Here is a 20,408-nt window from a genome sequence, read left to right on the forward strand (position 1 = left end):
TCGTTCATTTTTTTACTTCGTAAACGCGAATCAAATGTTTGCTTCACCAAAAAATGTCGTAAGCTTTACAAATATAGTTTAAAAACACTTCAAATTCCTTTAAAAATAAATTGTAATAATAAATTTATCATTACATTCCTTTAAAAACGAGGAGACCAAACATCTAAATTTATATCATCATACATTCATATTATAATGATAAGAATTTAGTTTATATAAATTTTAATAAATTCTATATTACACGTAATTTCTGTCTTTATTTTTTCTAGTATTTTGTGTATTATATAAGGAACTTCATGTCATGTGTAAACGTTTTCTAGTTACTAAACAACTTGAAACTCAAATATTAATATTCAAAACCTCAGACACCCCTAATAAAAAAAATAAAAAAATCAGACACCCAAATTTACTAACACCAAGACCTCAATGGAGTTTATTTTAAATTTCTAAGAGTAAAAAAAGCATAATTATATTTTTAAATAATTAGAATGTAATGTATTGATAACATAAATAATCAAAACATAATTTTTTAAAATTAATAACCAAATTAAGCTAAACTAAAAATAAAAGGGATCATTCTTATTATTTTTTTATTTATTCGGGGTGATTACAAGATAATATGTATTTGAAAGTCTCGAAATCATTTGACAATGAATGTTCATACACCCTTGCGAACATTGAATTCAAACTTCAGACTTTAAAAAATAACAACTATCTCTTTAACCATTGATTTTGTTTCATTCGTGTCGATCCTATTATATTAAATATAGTGTTTACCACAGACAAATCACAAATCATAGTCGAGCGACGTGATAAAACTATCCACAACCGCAAAACGCGTATCCAAATCAATCCAAGGGTCCAAAACATGAAATATCAACATGATAACAAATAAGCGACATCTTGATCAATCGTGGTGATGTCGAATCCAACCATGAGATAAAAGATAAATGAAAACAAACAACAAATAGCCGAAAACTACCAAAAGACAGAGAAAATATACTACAAATGCACAGATAAACCTGTCACAAAAACAAAATTATTCTTATTAAAAAACTAAAAAAGAAACAAAGAGAAAAATCGACCGATGATCGACAACCATCATCAAAACAGGTACCGCCACCAACTAAATAAAATTAAAGAAGAAAAAGTTAATATGATTTATAAAAAATAACACAAATTGTAAGAATAAAAAGGGGAGAGGATGGAGGGAGAAGAAACTATACGAAGTTATTTGATAGTAATTAGCATTTTTGTTTATAAATGAAAAAAGTTCATTCTTTTAAAAATTTTATTTATGCTAACTTTTGTTACAATGGATATATATTTTATGTTAAAAATATATTTATAAACATTTTAACAAATAAATATTATTAAGTAGCAGGAGATTTCATATAAACACATTGGTTTTCAACTCAATTCTTAAATAATATTTTTAAATTATTTTATTTAAAAAATATAAGAATATAAAAGATAAGATTATTTTTATAATATTTTTAACTAAATTGATTCATGAAATGAATTTAATCATTCATTTTTAATATAAAATACATATATTATGTTTTTGAAAAAACAATTGACATTTTCTTGATCTGAAAATTAGTTTTACTGGATAATAAATAGGAGAACGTGCACATGCACATACACATGTAACATGCAAAGATGGTATTCTTTAACTTTAACTCCTAAATAAGCCATAATACATCCAGACAAATCATGTTGTCATGCAAACTCAAACTATATTATTAAATATTTGTATTTGATGCTGTCACATTTATACATCTGTACATATATTTAATTTAAAAAACTTTTTATCCCATGGTGTGTAAAATTTATATGCATCAAGTAAAAAATGTATATATGTGTGTAGTTGTTGTGAAGGTTAAATGATTGTGGACTAGCTGGTTTTCATCACGTTATAGTCCATAGTTTGCTTTCATATATGTATTTGTGATTTCTTATGGTTCATCTGTCTTGAAGAAGCATTTCCTTCTTCTCTTGAACAAGAACTTTCTCCGTTACTATTCATACTTGTACTTCTACAGCTACTGCTACCGTGATCGTCGCCTCCGTCATCATTGTCGCAATCGTCATGGTCCGATTCGTCATCGCTACACTCCTGGAGTTGCAGATTGGATGAGATGGAGGGAGGAAGATTGACAGGATCAGAGTGGTCATTTTTGGCCACGGAAAGAAAACTCAAGGCTGTCACAACATCACTCATCAAAGGACGGGCAGTGGCTTCGTCCTGCAAACACATGGCTGCGATCCCGACAGCTTGATTCAAGTCCCGTTCGGGGAATTGCTTCTTGAGCAAAGGATCATCCATTTCCGGGAACCTTCTCGGTTCCCTGAATATCGGTTGAGCCTGTTTCCATCATATAGAACCAGCAGCCAACAGGTAGATAGTTACTAAAAGTTCAATGGTACAGAAAGATTGGAAAACTATGAGTAACCAAATACACTTACCCAAGCAACTAAATTCTGCTTTCCAACAGGTTTAGTAGTGTCCATCACTCTTCTTCCAGTGATAAGTTCCAATAGGACAACCCCAAAACTGTACACATCTGCAATGGGTGTGAGTCTACCTGATCTTGAATACTCTGGTGCACTGTAACCATAAGTCCCCATTGCCCTTGATTGCATAGGCATCTTGTCGGTCGAAGGGTCGTGCTTGTCGAGTCCGATATCAGACAGTTTCGGGTTTAATTGTTCATCCAACAAAACGTTTGAGGACTTGAGATCACGGTATATAATGGGTGGGTTGGTCATGTCATGTAAATACTCTAGACCTTGAGCTGGCCCACATGCTATCTTCATCCTGGTAACCCACTCTAAGGGCTTACCCTGAGCCATTTTGCCTGCAAATTCACGTTTCTCTCCATCAATGCCATGTTAAGGAGAAAATTCCATGAAAAATGACCAAATAAGTTGCAATTATACCAAGTAGACGGTCTTCTAAAGAACCCTGGGGCATGAATTCATAAACAAGAAGCCTTTGATCTCCATCAGCACAGTATCCAATGAGATTCACCAAAGTGGGATGCTGTAAGCGACTGAGTCTGGCAACCTCAGTAAGAAACTCTTTGTTTCCCAGCACCGCATTCCTGTCAAGTTGTTTCACAGCAACCACCTATCTCCAATTTCCATCAATGGGTGACTACTGACTAGGAACATACAACAAACGAATTTTATTTCTTTTTACCAATAAAATAATCAATGTTTAGTATCTAAATTATTAATTTAGTTTCATTTTAATATTTAATATTTTATTTTTTCTCTTCAAAATCATACTCAACGTTTAAGTTAATTTTTAATTTGGTATCCCACTGTTAAAAAATTAACATACCTGCTGACGTAACATTTTTTTTTATTTTTTTAATGATGACGTGACATTATCTTATGACAATACATTAATATCACCGTTAAGTTTTAAAGGCGGGATACCGAAATAAAACCTAAACTAAATGTTAGGCATTAAAAACAAATAAAGTTTAAGTACAAAAAGCAAAACAAAAGTAATATTTTAGATACTAAACGTATAGTTTACCAAGTAATCAATAATGTTAATACTAAATATATATAAAAAGAAGGGTAAATTACACGTTTAGTAACCCAACTATCACTTTTGTTTTGTTTGTCATTCAATTATTAAAAAAAAATCAAGCATAACATTACATTTTGGTTTCATTTTGGTCACCTACCATTAAACAATAATAATGGAATTGCTGACGTAATATTTTTCTATTTTTCAATGATGACATGACATTACCTTATGGTGATACATCAATCTTACCATTAATTTTTAACGGTGGATGAACGAAATGAAACTAAAACTAATGTTAGGTGTGAATTTTAAAAATAATAATAATAATTTAGTAACTAAAATTAGAAGTGTTCATTGTTCGGCTAAAACCGAATTAACCGACCGAACTGAAAATTTGGTCGGTTAATTTTGGGTTAGGTCGGTTAACTTTTAATGGTTTTTTCAAACTTCGGTTTCGGTTAATTCGGTTTGAAATCGATTAATTAACCGAATTAATCGAAATTATTAAATATTTAATAGGTTGTTTATATTATTTAGCTTTAGGGGTTTTAAACTCGGTTTTAACCGAATAAACCAAAAATAGTTAATATTTAATATATATTATTTATAAATTTTAGTTAATTTGATTAACCAATCAATTAACCGAACTTAATTTGGTTCGGTTAAATTTTTTTGAAAAAATTTCTGTTCGGTTAATGGTTAAAGGGGAAAAATTCGATTAATAAAATTTGGGTAATTCGGTTCGGTCGGTTAACCAAATTACCTGTTTGAACAACCCTAACTAAAACGGAATAAAAGTGATTGTTGGAGTACTAAATGTATAGTTTGCCCTGAAAAGAAATATTATTAGGTATGAAAAATAAAAAATTTAGTGTGTAACCTGGGCTACGACTGAAGGGTGCCCTTGTAAACTTTACCGAAACCACCTTCACCCAACACAGATTCTTGACGGAAATTCTTGGTGGCGGCAGCTAGCTCTCGGAATGTAAATGCTTGAGCCTCTACATTCTCATTTTCATCCTCCAAGTTTTCTTTCTTTGCTTCTTAATCCACACAAAAACGACAACTTTATTCTTTAAATCTTTCTTTCTCAATAAAATCACATATTCATAAACAATATTTCATGTTTTAATTATTATGAGATAATATTTTTCTAATAAATCTCATTACGAAAATACACAAAAAAAAACCTATAATAAAATAAATTTACAAAATCACTCATGTTCCAGTCGTTGGTGCTCGAATCTGGAACCGCTAAGGTAATTTAGTTTGTTTCAAATTTAAGTATTTAACGTAGGCAAAATCTCACAGAAATCATACAATTTTTAAAATATAAAGTTAATATATAAAATATTATAAAATTATATCATTAATTTTTTTTATTAATATGGAGTAAATACAAAGTAATATCCATTGAAAAAATAATTCTCAACGATTAAACGTTCACACCTCTAACATTCCTAGTGCTCAAACCTGAGATCTCAAGAAATAACAATAATTCATTTACTATTGAGATCGTTTGATTCATGCTATCATTAAATAATAACGAGATCTTAAGTTGGTCAAGTGATTATTAACGTCACCATGTCTTTATAATTAAATTAATTGAAAATGTAATGGTATAAAAAATATAAAGTCAAATGAACGGATGTAATTGTTTTCTTAAATTTTTATATAATACTTTAATTTCCAAAATAATTTATATATATTAATCTAATTTCAAAACATTATATAGTAAATTAAAGATTAAACATGTAAAATCACCCAATGCATTTAACATATATCAACTCTAAAGTCTAAACGTATCTTTGTTTCTCTTTCTTCCCTGGAAATTCTACATCTTAAAAGGAAAAAAAGGATAAACTACACCTTAATTATATTTTTTATGAATGCTCTGTATTCCTATGAATGCTGTTCGGAGAAAAGCATAATAATCCATGCGTCAAAATTGAAATGCATTGTGTTTATGGCGTACTTCCTCCCAAGAAAGAAAGACGTACCAGGTGGCTTGGATTTGATAGGCTGGGCGGGAGATCTGTGACTGCGATCCCCTCTGAAGCTAGGTTCGCCCTTGCTTTTAGGCGACGAGAAACAAGAGAAGCAATTCATTTTTGCTGACGATGCTCTTTGGTGATAAAATCGTGGAAGTACAAGAAGCCGAGGCCAAGAGTCCCAGAAAGGAGAGACAACGGATAACCCTGTAACACCCCAACCCGTATCTGATCCGAATACGAGTCCGAGATGTTACATTGACTTTTCAAAACATTTTTCTTACAAAATATCAAGACATTTGAACTCTTTTTAAGAAAATACGATGATATATTGTTGAATCATGTTTGTTATAATCAATTTAAGAAAATATACGTTTTATGAACAATAAAATACGATATGAACAATGAAAAATACCGTATGAACATTAGTGAACAGTACCGTGAACTGTACCCGAATGTTAAAATTTTCCAGTTTGTAATAGGGGAACCGATCCCCTTACTACAGGGAATCGATATCCTGCTACAGTACTTCCGTAAAATACGTATAAATTTATAAAAATCTTAGTTTTCATCCGTATAAAATTTCCATTTACAAAAATACGTTTAAACATTACAAAACTTGTTCAGAGCATATTAGATTCAAATCTTTTTATTACATGCCAACTAAATTCTTTCTAACAAAATACATGTAATTCAATCTACATTTCTGATCTGATCTTCGGTAAGGAGAACTGACCTGTCTTGTTCCTCTTTACTTCTCTTTTCGCTTTCCAAACCTACGTGTGAAACAATCACATGCTAAGTCGATGACTTAGTGAGGCATATAAAACATATAGTATAACTAAACATATCTCCCATTGTATAACCAATGCACACATATACATTTATCATGAACATATTTATCACTAATCATATTATTATCACTAATTCCTTTTTATCATATAAGCATATGTTGAACATTTCCATACACATCATGGAACATATATATCATTTCATAACAAAACACACTAACATCGTATAATTCATATAATGCATTTCGTATCATAGAAACAAACATATACATCATATATATATTGTATTTGATATTGTCTCTTTATTAGCCCATGGTACACTGGTGAGAACTGAAGGTATGTAAGTACTGTGAGGTTGTGCACTATGCTGTCACCACAGCTCGTATAAATTTGCACCGAAGTGCCACGTAGAATTTGTCCCGAGGACCGCGTAGAAATGCACCGTAGTGCCATATAAGATTGTCCATAAGGACCACCTATAAATTCCTTATTTTGTCCCGAAGGACCACGTAGACCCTCTACTCTTGGCATGCCAACTATACCTCTAGATCTCATGACACATAACATGGGCATTATTTTTCATATTTATCACATATCATATCATCACATAATTCGCTTACACGTAGAACATTTTCATATGATTCATATTCATATGTCACATAGCTTATACTTTGTCCTTATGCCTTCTCATAGACATATATTCTTTCTCACGTAGTCACATAGGTCCATATTATATAACATATATCATTTCTCATTTGTCCATGTACGTATGTCATATCTTGTTCACATATGTTCGTATATACATCACATAGCTCATCACATAGACATGTATTCTCATATATTCACATAACTTGGATTGAATATACATATATTCCCATATACATGTCATTTTATTTATCCTTATTATTCTTATCATCCCCATTGACCCCTTTTTACTTACCATATTCATATCACATAACACATATATCACAACACCAAGGAACAAACATGTCATCATGTAATTTCTATAACATATTTCATATTTTTATATAATCTTATAGATTATTTATATTGTTTCATATAACTTATCACACTAACATATACTTATGCAAATCATGTAAGATACATAATAACCTGTTAACACATATAAATCACATAACATTTTAGAATTTACTTCTTACCATAGTAAATCCGTCACTGGCTCATCGCAAGCCAATGTTCGTTCTATAACATAAGCACAAATTAAATTGCACTCACCTTAGCCTTGCTTTGATTCAATCCTAATCCTTTGATTATTCTGGAACTTGTTTAGGCTCAATATCTACATAAATATAACATTTCAAAACAACTATCAGAAGCCTAAACCTTAAACTTGATGTTAATAACTTAAGCCGGTTTAATGAACCAAAATTCCATTTTTCATTTAAGGGGGAATCGATACCCCCCAGGGGGGAATCTGTTCCCGCTGCACAATCTGGAATTTTCGTTCAAGCCCATAAATCACTGTTCATTGCACGAAAATTCTCTATTTCCACTTCAATTCTTCATATTTCATCCCCTTTTATATTCTTAACTCAAATATACATAAACTAATTTATATCCATTTATTTCATCTTAAATCTCAAAATTCTATTCTCCATATAGAAATCAATAATCATACCAAATTTTCCAGGTTATCCAAAACTTAATTCTAACACTTCTAACTTCTTATTCTCATAGATGACAAGTCAAATTCATCCTCCAAATTCATTTAAACCTTCATATTCAAAAATTCACTTCAAAACCCATTTTCTTTAATCTGTCATAACTCATTTATATTTTGATTTTAAGATAACTTAAGCTTTCCTTAAGCTTAGTTATCATCTAACGATCAAAACCCAACCTTTAATTCAACAAATAATCAACAAAATAGAAAACTCACATTTGCCTAGCTTCCACAGGGAGGAGGAAGAAGAAAGGAAGAAGAAGATGAAATGTTTTCATCATCCCACGTTTTAATCTCCTATTAAAGGGGATAAAAATATATTTTATTGTCAATTGACCAATTTTCCCTTTAATTCATTTGATAATTACTAATAACTTTCCGGAAATATTCCCAAATAAATCATTGAATTATTCAACTATTCTACTTTAATCACCAAATTTTGAAATTTTACAATTTGATCACTAACCCAGTATTGAGGATGTTACAAATCTCCCATCCTTTTAAGAAAATTCGTCCTCGATTTTTTATTGCACACATTGATAAGAACATATATTTTAATACTCTCATGTTGTTTCCTTTATTTAATCTTTCCTTTCTTTAGTTCTTCAACTACATTTTCCCCTTATTTATTCATCTACTATAATTTATCATATAAACAGTAACCTCATCCATTTCAGTCTTTTCTCTCCTTCGATTATGCATTTTCTTTTGGTCTTTCTAAAATTCATATAATGTCACTCATCACGTAGACACTAACATTCATTCCTTACTACTCAATATTATGAATCAATTGATTTCCTTCATCATTCTTTAATTGCTTTACACCATAAACCAAATCTTTACTCATTCCTTAATTCTTGTCTATATTACAATACACAAAATCTTTTCATATAATCTCTCATACTTGTTCAAGGAATAATCACTTTTTTTTACCAAAAGGTATTAACTTAAATCTTCTTTTAACGTGATTAAACGTATACTTTATAGAATCACACAATCTTTCACATTACCTTGCACATTTTTCTTACTTCTCCATCGAACTTATAATCTACACTTACCTATAACCTTTATCATATCTGATCCTTTAATTTCCTTATCCCTTTTCTCTTTCACAATTCAAAATCTTCTTGTAACATAGATCATATCTTTTAATTCATGTACACATACTCTTTTCCTATCACTTATATTCATCTCTAATTACCGATCTTTATCACATCATTATAGCTTTGATAAGCATCTTCACTTATACATAACCTCATTCTTTACCATCTCTTGTACTTGTATTTTTTTTCTTTTCTCAAAGCTCCTTTTTAAAACCTATAAATACTTTTCTCATTGCCTTCATCATATCTATATGGTTAAAATACATAACCATATATAGATCCATATTATACTTGATTAATTCACTTTATCTTTTCTTCCAATCTTATTACTCTATCATCTTTACTCTTACAGCTAGTCAATAACAACTGTTCAATCTAGGGCACATACCCTTATCAATTAATCATATACCTTTTTTTTCCAACCAGAATTATCTCAACAATAGTTTACTTAACTTTTCAAATCCACTTCATATTAGGTTATCATAACCTGACAATATCTTATAATTCCAATACATTTCTATCACATAATTTTTTTAGCCATTGCTAACTCTTTCCATCTATAATACAAATCTCTTATTATATCCACATTCTTGCTTATACACAATACTATTTACACGTCTACTATTCCCTTTTACATATCACCTCTTCAATAAATCTTTCGTGCTATCATAAACTTCACTTCATTACTTTAATTCTTTCATTACCTTTTCCCTTATGCTTTTACATTCCTTTCATATCATTTATACTTTTTCTTCTTTATCCTTTTAACTTTTCTATCAATCCATAGTTTCCGTCAAACATACAAATCCTTTAACCTTAATACATTCACTATCACACTACTTTATTAGTCAACTTATTTCTTTCAATCAAAACGTAAACCTTCATCAAACTATCCATATATGTATTCTTTCCAGTCAAAATAATTCATCATCTATTTCTTTCACTTATCAAACCTTCATTCTCACCCATCCATAATACGATTCCTTTAGTTCGAATTCAACCATTCCATTTACCTTTTTATAATCAGCATTGTCTTATACATAACTAAATCATATCACGTCCTTTATACTCACATGCTCTTGTATATCACATATATTTATCCTTAACTATCACTCCTTTGATAGTCAGATTTACTTGCACATAACCTTATTCTTTATCATTCTTATACTTGTGTTTTCTCCACTTGTTTCAACAATTACCAGATCTCAATACTCATCTCATCCCTTTAAAATAATTTTTCTGCTTCAATTTTCATAACTTCTAACAGAGCTATTAACCCAATTCACAAAGGTTGTCTTTAACCCTGACTTATTATCAATTAACTCCTTGTTTAATCTTTCAAGATCAAACCCTACTGCTTGAGTTTGTCGGACTCTCATCTGATTTGATTCTCTGACGGAGAATACAACTAATTCATATATGATTTAAAGTTGAAAACCAGAATCTCTATCTTTCTTTGATGGTGCTTAACTCTATGAAGCACTAATTCTCTTAATCATATGAGATTTTTGTTCTCCAATCCTTTCATTCTTAGCTCTTGCTAGAGCTTTAACGCGATTAACCATTTCTTGAAACGAGAACAAATTCAAAACCAGTAACACTCTTTAAATTTAAGGCGCAAACCGTAAACAACCAATCACATGTATCCTTCTTATCATTCTTAATCAGAATTAATTCAGCAATAAATTTGCTTAACTTATTAAAATTATGCTTATACACATACATGTGTAATTCCCTTTCTTCAAGCTTATATATTCGAGCTTCATTTGTCTTATGATCTGGTCTTTGATTTACTTATTCTTGAATTCTTATACAAATAATAACCATGTCACTTGATCCTTTAACATTCTTATGGTGACATTTGTCCACCATACTTCTAGCTTGCCTATGTAGTAACGAAACTACTCAATTTAACTTCTCCAATTTGGAGAAATGAAAACCTTCTAACATTATCTTCCTATTATTTAATCAAATGTCGATAACAATGGAACATTTCTCAAATTCGTCTTTGAACTCGGGTATTCTCAACTCTTTTCGATACATTCCTTCTATGAATTATAGAAGTATAAAATTGAAAACACATCATAAAATCATTCAACATCATGAAACATTCTCTAATCTTGTACAGACACTTCCTGAGGTTTTCGCTCTTATCCCTGCTATTGCCTTGTGCTTCACTTTGGAAACTCTCATTATCATACATCTAATATAACATAACACCTTAACTATATTATCAAGACATTATACTCCTTACACTATCAGATCAGAAAATTTTTCACATTGTGTTGGCATATATACTTTTTAAAACACTTTTAACTTCATTTTTAGCCTAGAATCGGCTAAACCTGTAGCTCTGATACCATTAAATGTAACACCCCAACCCGTATCCGACCCGAATACGAGTCTGAGATGTCACATTAACTTTTCAAAACCTTTTTATTATAAAATATCAAGACATTTGAACTCTTTTTAAGAAAATACGATGATATATTATTGAATCATGTTTGTTATAATCAATTTAAGAAAATATACGTTTTATGAACAGTAAAATACGGTATGAACAGTGAACAGTACCGTACGAACAGTAGTGAATAGTACCGTGAACAGTTCAAAACCTTGCTTTGATTCAATCCTAATCCTTTGATTATTCCGGAACTTGTTTAGGCTCAATATCTACATAAATATAACATTTCAAAACAACCATCAGAAGCCTAAACCTTAAACTTGATGTTAATAACTTAAGCCGGTTTAATGAACCAAAATTCCATTTTTCATTTAGGGGGAATCGATACCCCCTCCAGGGGGAATCTGTTCCCCCTGCACAATCTGGTATTTTCGTTCAAGCCCAGAAATCACTGTTCATTGCACGAAAATTCTCTATTTCCACTTCAATTCTTCATATTTCATCCCCTTTTATATTCTTAACTCAAATATACATACTTAAACTAATTTATATCCATTTATTTCATCTTAAACCTCAAAATTCTATTCTCCATATAGAAATCAATAATCATACCAAATTTTCCATGTTATCCAAACTTAATTCTAACACTTCTAACTTCTTATTCTCATAGATGACAAGTCAAATTCATCCTCCAAATTCATTTAAACCTTCCTATTCAAAATTTCACTTCAAAACCATTTTCTTTAATCTGTCATAACTCCTTTATCTTTTGATTTTAAGATAACTTAAGCTTTCCTTAAGCTTAGTTATCATCTAATGATCAAAACCCAATATTTAATTCAACAAATGATCAACAAAATAGAAAACTCACCTTTGCCTAACTTCCATGGGGAGGAGGAAGAAGAAGATGGAATGTTTTCATCTTCTCACGTTTTAATCTCCTATTAAAGGAGATAAAAATATCTTTTATTGTCAATTGATCATTTTTCCCTTTAATTCATTTGATAATTACTAATAACTTTCCGGAAATATTCCCAAATAAATCATTGAACTATTCAACTATTCTACTTCAATCACCAAATTCTGAAATTTTACAATTTGGTCACTGACCCGGTATTAAGGATGTTACAAACCCATTGAGCAAGATGAGACGGTTGCTTTTGCCGATAAACCAAACAAAAACGTTTCATTTATTTTCCCTTTTCCTTGTTCGAGAAAAAGGGCAATTCCCTAAATTTAGTAGACGGACTATTATTTTAAATATCCCTATTACGTTGATGTTAGGAATTTATTCAGATGTTTTTAAAATATAATGTAGTTTAAAGTTATTTTAATTAATCATATTTGTCCGTCTTGTAGATCAGATGTTATGAGATTCAAGAGAAGTGAAACTAATGCTGCATGAGTACTATTACCTTTGATTCATTCTCGTGCCGTTGCATGTAGTCTCATTAAATCCATTCTATTCTTACTTGCACTTCGCATCATCGTTTTCTTATTAACATGCTTGCAATACTTATTCTTAAATCTTAGGTGGTGTTTGTTTTTACTGTGTCAGGTCTGCAAAGCTCTTATGTCTCCGCCGCGCAGACCACGCGCAGACATTGGGCTTCGCAGACCGTTTGTTTTTTAGAAGACAGAAACTCTTCTAATGTTTGCGTGAGGTCTTCTTGGTGCATACATGGTTTTATGTTTTCAAAGGTCTTCAAACCTCTTCAAAGAAATTAAAATTATTTAAATCTATTTTAAAATGTATTTTAAAATATGGATTGATTTATTTTAAAATATGGAGTGATTTATTTTAAATTATGGAAAAATTTATTTTAAAATATGAATTGATTTATTTTAAAATATGGATTGATTTATTTTAAAACATGGATTGATTTATTTTAAAATATGGATTGATTTATTTTAAAATATGGATTAATTTATTTTAAAATATGGATTGATTTATTTTAAAACATGGATTGATTTATTTTAAAATAAGAAAAAAATTATTTTAAAATATGGATTGATTTATTTTAAAATATGGATTGATTTATTTTAAAATATGGATTGATTTATTTTAAAATATGGATTGATTTATTTAAAAAAAAATTATTATTGTAGTTGTATGGATTATTTAAATTTCATTATTATAAAACTAAAATTATTTAAATTTCAGTATTGTAAAACTATTTTAAGTTAAAAAAATCAGTTTATTTTAGCAGTATGCAGACGTTAAAAAACAAATAGTCTTCTTCTTGCAGACTGTAGACTTTTGGTCCACATCTTCTGCTGCATATGCTTGCAAATGTGGTCCGTAGACTGCAGACTTTTTACCTCTGTAAAAACAAACACCTCCTTAGTCTTTGTGTCATTCATACTCTATTATGCCTACTTTATTATTTGATAACGGCGAGCACTCTTATTACGCAACGCAACAAGTCCTTGTCATGATTAATTATTACTATTGCATTTAACTTATTTCTTTCATTAGATAAGTTGAAACACATCAGAAGGGACACTAAAATTGTGGCATCAAACTAGAAATTGACATTGAACTTGCAGGCCAGCCTTGAATTATTACTAGCTGCCTCCTTTACCTTATAGGTTCACAATTTTTTTATAAAAGCTGGAGTTCTCATTAAAAACCCCCTTCTTATTCGTCCACATACTAACAAGTATGTTACCGAACATTGGAAGAAAGAAAAGAGTACCTCAAATTTCATTAAATAAAACACTCAATACATATGACAACACGAAATACCCTCATACAAGGACAAAGACCATTACAAAAAACCAAAATAACCTAAAAATCGCACCACCTCAACCATAAAGCCCCAAAGATAATCACCCTAATCCTAAGTTACACCTCCAACAAAAGAAAAACAACCCAACACCTAAGGACATAATAAAAATGAAAAAACGAAATCAACCCAACACCTACAACCATAAAAACGAAATCAACAGTCTTTGAAGAGAACACCACTGAAAGCTCCATTACAAACCAAAGCCACAAAAAACAAAGAAATCATCAATGGAACAAAACCACACTTCCTTCCAATCAATCAATATGTCCTTGCAACTTAATTCTAAACTTCTTTCTTTTGCTTGCATTTCTTAACCACACGATTTCTTCTTAATTTCCCGAGGAGAGGGAACACTGCTGAGGAATTTTCCCGTAATTGTATTGCATCATCGGATAGACCATTAGAAGAAAAGAGGCCCATCATAAGAACATCTTTCGAGGCTCGGGGGCTGATTCCATTAGAAGGATCAACTGATTTATCAACACAAAGCTCCACGATATTTAAGTCCGAATGATCCAAACCCTCCGTTGAATAAAACCCTGAATCTAAACAAGAGGATGAAGACAATCCAAACCCACCACCAACGGACCTGCTTTTAATTATATCATCCTCATCAAATTCGTTACTCAAATTATCAACACCTTTGGCACTCTTCCGGAGTGAAACCTTTTCTAGGCTGGTAGCTTCAATTGCAACATCTTCATCGGAGCATTTTGAACTAGAGTAAAACATCGGCGTCCCTGACTAAGAATTGTCCGGCGAAGCCCCAAAAGAAGAAACAAGTTCTAATGAATCATCACCTTACTCAGGGACCCAAGACTTTGGTTTGAAGGAAGGCTCAATTTCATGCACCAGGATTTTAAAAAAATTATCACCGACCTTCAAATCCAACGACTCATCAATTCTCACTTGAGCCTTTTTGAGGATTTGAATTTTTTCCCGATCAAAAGACAAAGGAAATTGAGAGCTTTCGTTTATTTCTAATAAATTTCCCCACCTAGCTACAATGTTCTTGAAAGTACCCCAATTCCAAGCGTGAAAAGGAATCCCTTCGCAAACTATCCACACTTGATGGCTCTCTACAACCAGACTATTCGACCAAGTAGCAACTTTGGAAAACCACTCTGCAAGAGTCTCTGTTTTTTCATTCTTCACATTTATCAACATAGCAGGCCTTCAAATATCATTAGAACTACGTTCCCAACAACTCTCATTAACTAGAAACCAGCGAGGCCTTTGGCTTGCATTTGGCTAGCAAGATTGTCGATTTTGATAAAGTTCTTGCACCACCCCATTAGACAGTTTCCCAACACTTGAAGTTTATCTTCTTCAATAACACCTTCTACTTCATAAAGATTATTCCTCGTAACAACTTCCATCTTAGACTTTCGGTGGACAACTGGTGAGGACTTTCTCCAATAAGACCGTCGAGGGTTGTATTTAGCCAAAGAGGCACCAATTTTGTTGCCACCAATGTGAGAACCATTCATCTTTGAGATCGCTTTCCTTGCTTCTTCAATTGTTGCGAAGCGAATGAACCCGAAATAAACCCCTTTGTATTTCTTTTGTTTGGAATGAAAGCATCAATGACCTGACTGTGGATGCAAAATAAATATCCAAACCTCTTCTAATGGATCTTCTCTGGTGAGTTTTCAATGTGTAATATAAAGCATCCAATTATGAACTCATTCCATATTTTTGGGACGCCTTCCTTCCACCAATTATTAAAACTGATTCTCCCACTTTTTGCTGCTGTACCATACTTGTCATCGCAACACCCAGCCTGAACAGACACAAAAATGCTTGGAGCTGGTACAGGAGCTGAATTTGGTTCACAATAGATTAAGGTAAATTGTGTATTTTGGTTCCCTTTTACTCACGTTTATAAAAATCATCAATAGCATTATGTTTTGGTCACCCGTCGTTAAAAGATTAACGATGATACTGAGGTGTCACCATAAGGTAATGTCACGCCACCATTGAAAAAAATACATTGGCAGTTTTGTTAATTTTCTAACGAATGATGACCAAAATGAAACCTAAACGTAACTTTGACAATAATTTTGAAAAAAAAATAGTTGGATGACCAAAATGGAACCAAAGTAAGACTTAAGTGACTAAATATGTTATTTACCCTAGATTTAAATGCCAGACTTGCAAAATTTACTGCATTCTCCTCTTTTATTTTTTTCCAATAAATTTCAGTTAATTGCACTTTTTAGAGTCTTGGTCGTGTGTATTTGCCGTTTATCACTTCTTTTTCACCCTACAATAAGGATTTATTGCATGTAGATGATCGGGAATTAGTAATATTTTTGTTTAATCTAATGATAGTTACTGTTTCCCCCCTTCATTTTAGACTGAAAAGGATTTTCATTTTAATCAAAATTGCTTGGTAAATTACATGTTTAGTACCTAAACTATTTTGTTCCATTTTGGTATCCAAACTTTATATTTTTTAAAAATCATACGTAACATTTAATTTATGTTCCATTTTGTTACCCATCATTAAAAATTTAACGGTGATGTTGCGTGTCACCATAAGGTAATACCACATCATTCAATGTTCTAGAGAAGTTGTTGGAGCTCAAATCTACAATCTCTAAAGATTTTAACCCTGCCAAGGTCAATGTGATCTCACCAGAAATCTTGTTGTGGCTTACATCCAATTTCTTCAAGCTGTCCAGTGCAACGAGCTCGGGTTGAATTTCACCAGAAAGATTGTTGTTGTTCAGTATCAATGCAAATGACTGAAAGTACCCAACAATATCTAATGGAATCGAACCGACAATGAGTTGTGTAACAAATCAATCACTTAGAGATAAGTCAAATTTCCAATCCTTGCTGGAATTTCTCCCGTGAGGAGATTATGAGAAAGAAACAATGCTTGCAAGCTTTTCAGCTCGGTGATCTTCAATGGGATTTTACTGGAAAACTAGTTCTTAGAGAGGTCCAAAAAAAGAATGCCTGATTTTTCTGTTGCCGCTGTAATCTTCCCCGGAAGAGGGCCTGATAAATCATTGAAACTCAAATCCAATGCAAGAAACTTTTCAGTAAACACAAGTCTCGGAGATATGCCATAACTCAGGTGATTAAATGACAGGTTAAGATAAGATAACACTTCCTGAGAGCCAATACAAGTAGGTATTCCTCCAACAAGAGAATTATTAGCCATTGTAAGAAAAGTTAGACTCTTTGTAACAGCAGAAAAACAAGGCAAAGTACCAAAAAACTTATTCGAAGGAAGACTGAGATACTCCAATGATTGATAAAACTCATGAGCATTGCCCGATAAATCATTGCCTCCGAGATTCAAATGCCTCAAAGACTTCAAATGAAATAAGCAATCAGGTATCTTGCCATGAAACGAATTCGAACTCAAATCAAGTTTCTCCAAATTGCTCGAGAAGTTACCAATCCACCGCGGTAAAATGCCACCGAGTTCTTGTTGGGAAATAAACTGCGTACGAGTAATTTCCCTATAACCAGATTAGTGAGAATGCGAAATAAAAGCAGAAAAATAATACCCGAAATTGATAACGGAGTTTAGCCAATTATGCCTACATCTCCGGACTGTTGCAGATCTTTTATTAGAGAGAAAATTTACAGGTGTTTACAAAACACTCACTACTTAAAAGAAAACTCTCTAGTATTGGGAGAAAGAAATGATTTGGGATTTTGGATGATTTTGAAGCTAAATGGGATATTGTATTTATAGTTAAAGCTTAGGGACTAATCTTGTAAATACCATAAAAAATACAATGAATAAAGTTGCAATATTTTCATTTTCATTTTCAACAAAAACAACACCGAAATCGGTGCATTAATTCCCAACCAAAATTGTTGAAAGTTTTTGGCTCATGCTTGACTTTTCAACAATCTCCCACTTGAAGACTGATTTTAATATGTCTTCACACATCGATCAATGCAACAGTATTTGCAGTCTTGTTACTCTAGCATGCCAACTGAAGCTAAACACAACTTCAGTTTGTCTGTAGTCACCGCCCTGTAAACCCACTTGTTATTGGGCAGTTTCTCCGTGGTTACCTTGTCCCTCAACGTCTTGGCTCCCTTCGACTCTTGTCCACTAGTCTTTGAAGGATTGTTCCTCACTTGAACATCCTCGGTAAACCCTTGTTTTGACCCTTCTCTTGAGATGGTTTCTGAAGCCATGTTCTCTACACGAACATGCTCGGCAAACTCCTTGGACACAGACAACTCTTCTTGCACTTGGCTTCTACTAGCCTTGGCAGTAACAAACTGTACTGAGCCGAGTCTCAACGCCTCTTCGATCCTGGGTTCATCCACTTCTCTGGACAACTCAATCCTGGGCTCATCCATCACCTTGGATGACTCGGCTCCCCTCTGGTAATTTTGCAACACTTCTAGCGTCTTAAGTCTGCGCCCCCTCGCTTGCTCGACTCTTATCCTTGGCTTAGTATCCTTGGCACTTGAATTTGTGCGAAGACTGCACACATCTTCCCCAGACTTACCATCTGGTTCATCATTGAGTGAACTTTCTCTGCCACTCGAGGAACAATATTCCTCATCCTCTGACTTACCTTCATCACCGAATTCCTTACCGCCATCCTTGGCTTTCGACTTTGCTTTGGAAGTCTTGTTCTTCTTGACTCCAAATTCTTTGATGGACTCAGTGGTTGTCAAGACTTTAGACAACTCCTTGACTTCCCTTCGTTCCAACACTCTCTTTGCCCACGGCTTCAATTCGAACATGAATGTGAAGATTCCATCTTCTTCATTCAAACTTGGGACTTTGAGCATGAGTTTTCTGAAGCGGCTCACATACTCCTTAAGTGTCTTGTAACATCCCAAACTGTTGGGGTGTTACATGTCCCTTTATGCCTGAGACGCCTCAACTTGGACCACGCCTTTATCCTGGCATACTCTGAGCAGACTCGATCACTTTGCACCCTTGGCTTGGTAGATTTAACACTTGCAACCACACCAATTCCTACTACTTCTCCTTATTCCATCCTCTTCATGATGGTTGTAAGACGACGCTTCTCGGGACATCCTCTAATAAAATAAGGATCATCACAGAAGTAGCACTTCAATATTTCTTTGCTCCCCTTCTTCTTCGCACCGGACTTAGCCTTGCCATTCTTCCCTGATGGCTTTCCTTGGCTACGAACAGTCGATGGCTTTCCTTGGCTACGAACAATCGATGACTCACCTTTGCCATTCGAAGAGCTTTCTCTACCATCTCCCTGCTGTACCTTTTCCCGGTCTCCCCCACTATTGCCACTATCTCTGGGCATGGGCCTGGATGACATATCAATACTTGGCTTGTCACCTGCAAGCTCAGTCAGCTTTCCGGCTACAGCTATGGCCTCCGAAAGTCTCTGGGCCTTTCCTTGCTCTTCCCCGAGCATCGCCCCTGGTCAAAGTCCTTCCAAAAACGTCTTGAGCGCACCCCATTCACTCATTGCTCCCTTGCATATGAGCAGCTCCCTCTTGAGCTCATCAACTTCGTTTCTCAAGGCCACCGCTCCCACTCAAATCTGGCTTCTTTGGATCGTTTTTGGCAATTTTCGTGAACCACCGTGTATTAGAACACCTCCGTCGACAAAATTGTATTGCCGACAATTTTTTTACTATTCACGAAATTCACCATTCACGTGAATAGTAATGAATAGTAACCTCACAAAAAAATTGACAAAATTCACAACCAAAAGCTCTGATTACCAGTTGTTGGGAAATAAACCGAGTACGAGTAATTTCCCTAAAACCAGATTAATGAGAATGCGAAATAAAAGCGGAAAAATAATACCCGAAATTGATAACGGAGTTCAGCCAATTATGCCTACATCTCCGGACTGCCACAGATATTTTATTGGAGAGAAAATTTACAGGTGTTTACAAAACACTCACTACTCACAAGAAAGGTCTCTAGTATTAGGAGAAAGAAATGATTTGGGATTTGGGATGATTTTGAAGCTAAATGGGATACAATATTTATAATTGAAACTTAAGGACTAATCTTGTAAATATCCTAAAAATGCAATGACTAAAATTGTAATATTTCCATTTTTATTTTCAACAAAAACAGCACCGAAATCGGTGCATTAATTCCCA

General features: G+C 32.9%; 1 protein-coding gene and 1 pseudogene across 1 annotated transcript; both read right to left on the minus strand.

Annotated features, from left to right (window-relative positions):
• Positions 1–1,875: 1,875 nt before the first annotated feature.
• On the minus strand, positions 1,876–5,656 carry LOC120143159 (annotated as a pseudogene).
• Positions 5,657–17,078: 11,422 nt separating this feature from the next.
• LOC120143161 (receptor-like protein CLAVATA2) lies at positions 17,079–19,591 on the minus strand. The gene is made up of 3 exons (XM_039157550.1): positions 19,507–19,591; positions 18,543–18,808; positions 17,079–17,772 (listed from the first exon to the last, which is right to left on the minus strand). Exons 1-3 carry the CDS (start codon positions 19,589–19,591, stop codon positions 17,248–17,250), a joined length of 876 nt encoding a protein of 291 aa, XP_039013481.1. The 3' UTR covers positions 17,079–17,247.
• Positions 19,592–20,408: the final 817 nt, after the last annotated feature.

The sequence above is a fragment of the Hibiscus syriacus genome, unplaced genomic scaffold (genome assembly GCF_006381635.1).
Source record: "Hibiscus syriacus cultivar Baekdansim isolate YM2019G1 unplaced genomic scaffold, ASM638163v2 tig00110833_pilon, whole genome shotgun sequence".
NCBI lineage: Eukaryota > Viridiplantae > Streptophyta > Magnoliopsida > Malvales > Malvaceae > Hibiscus > Hibiscus syriacus.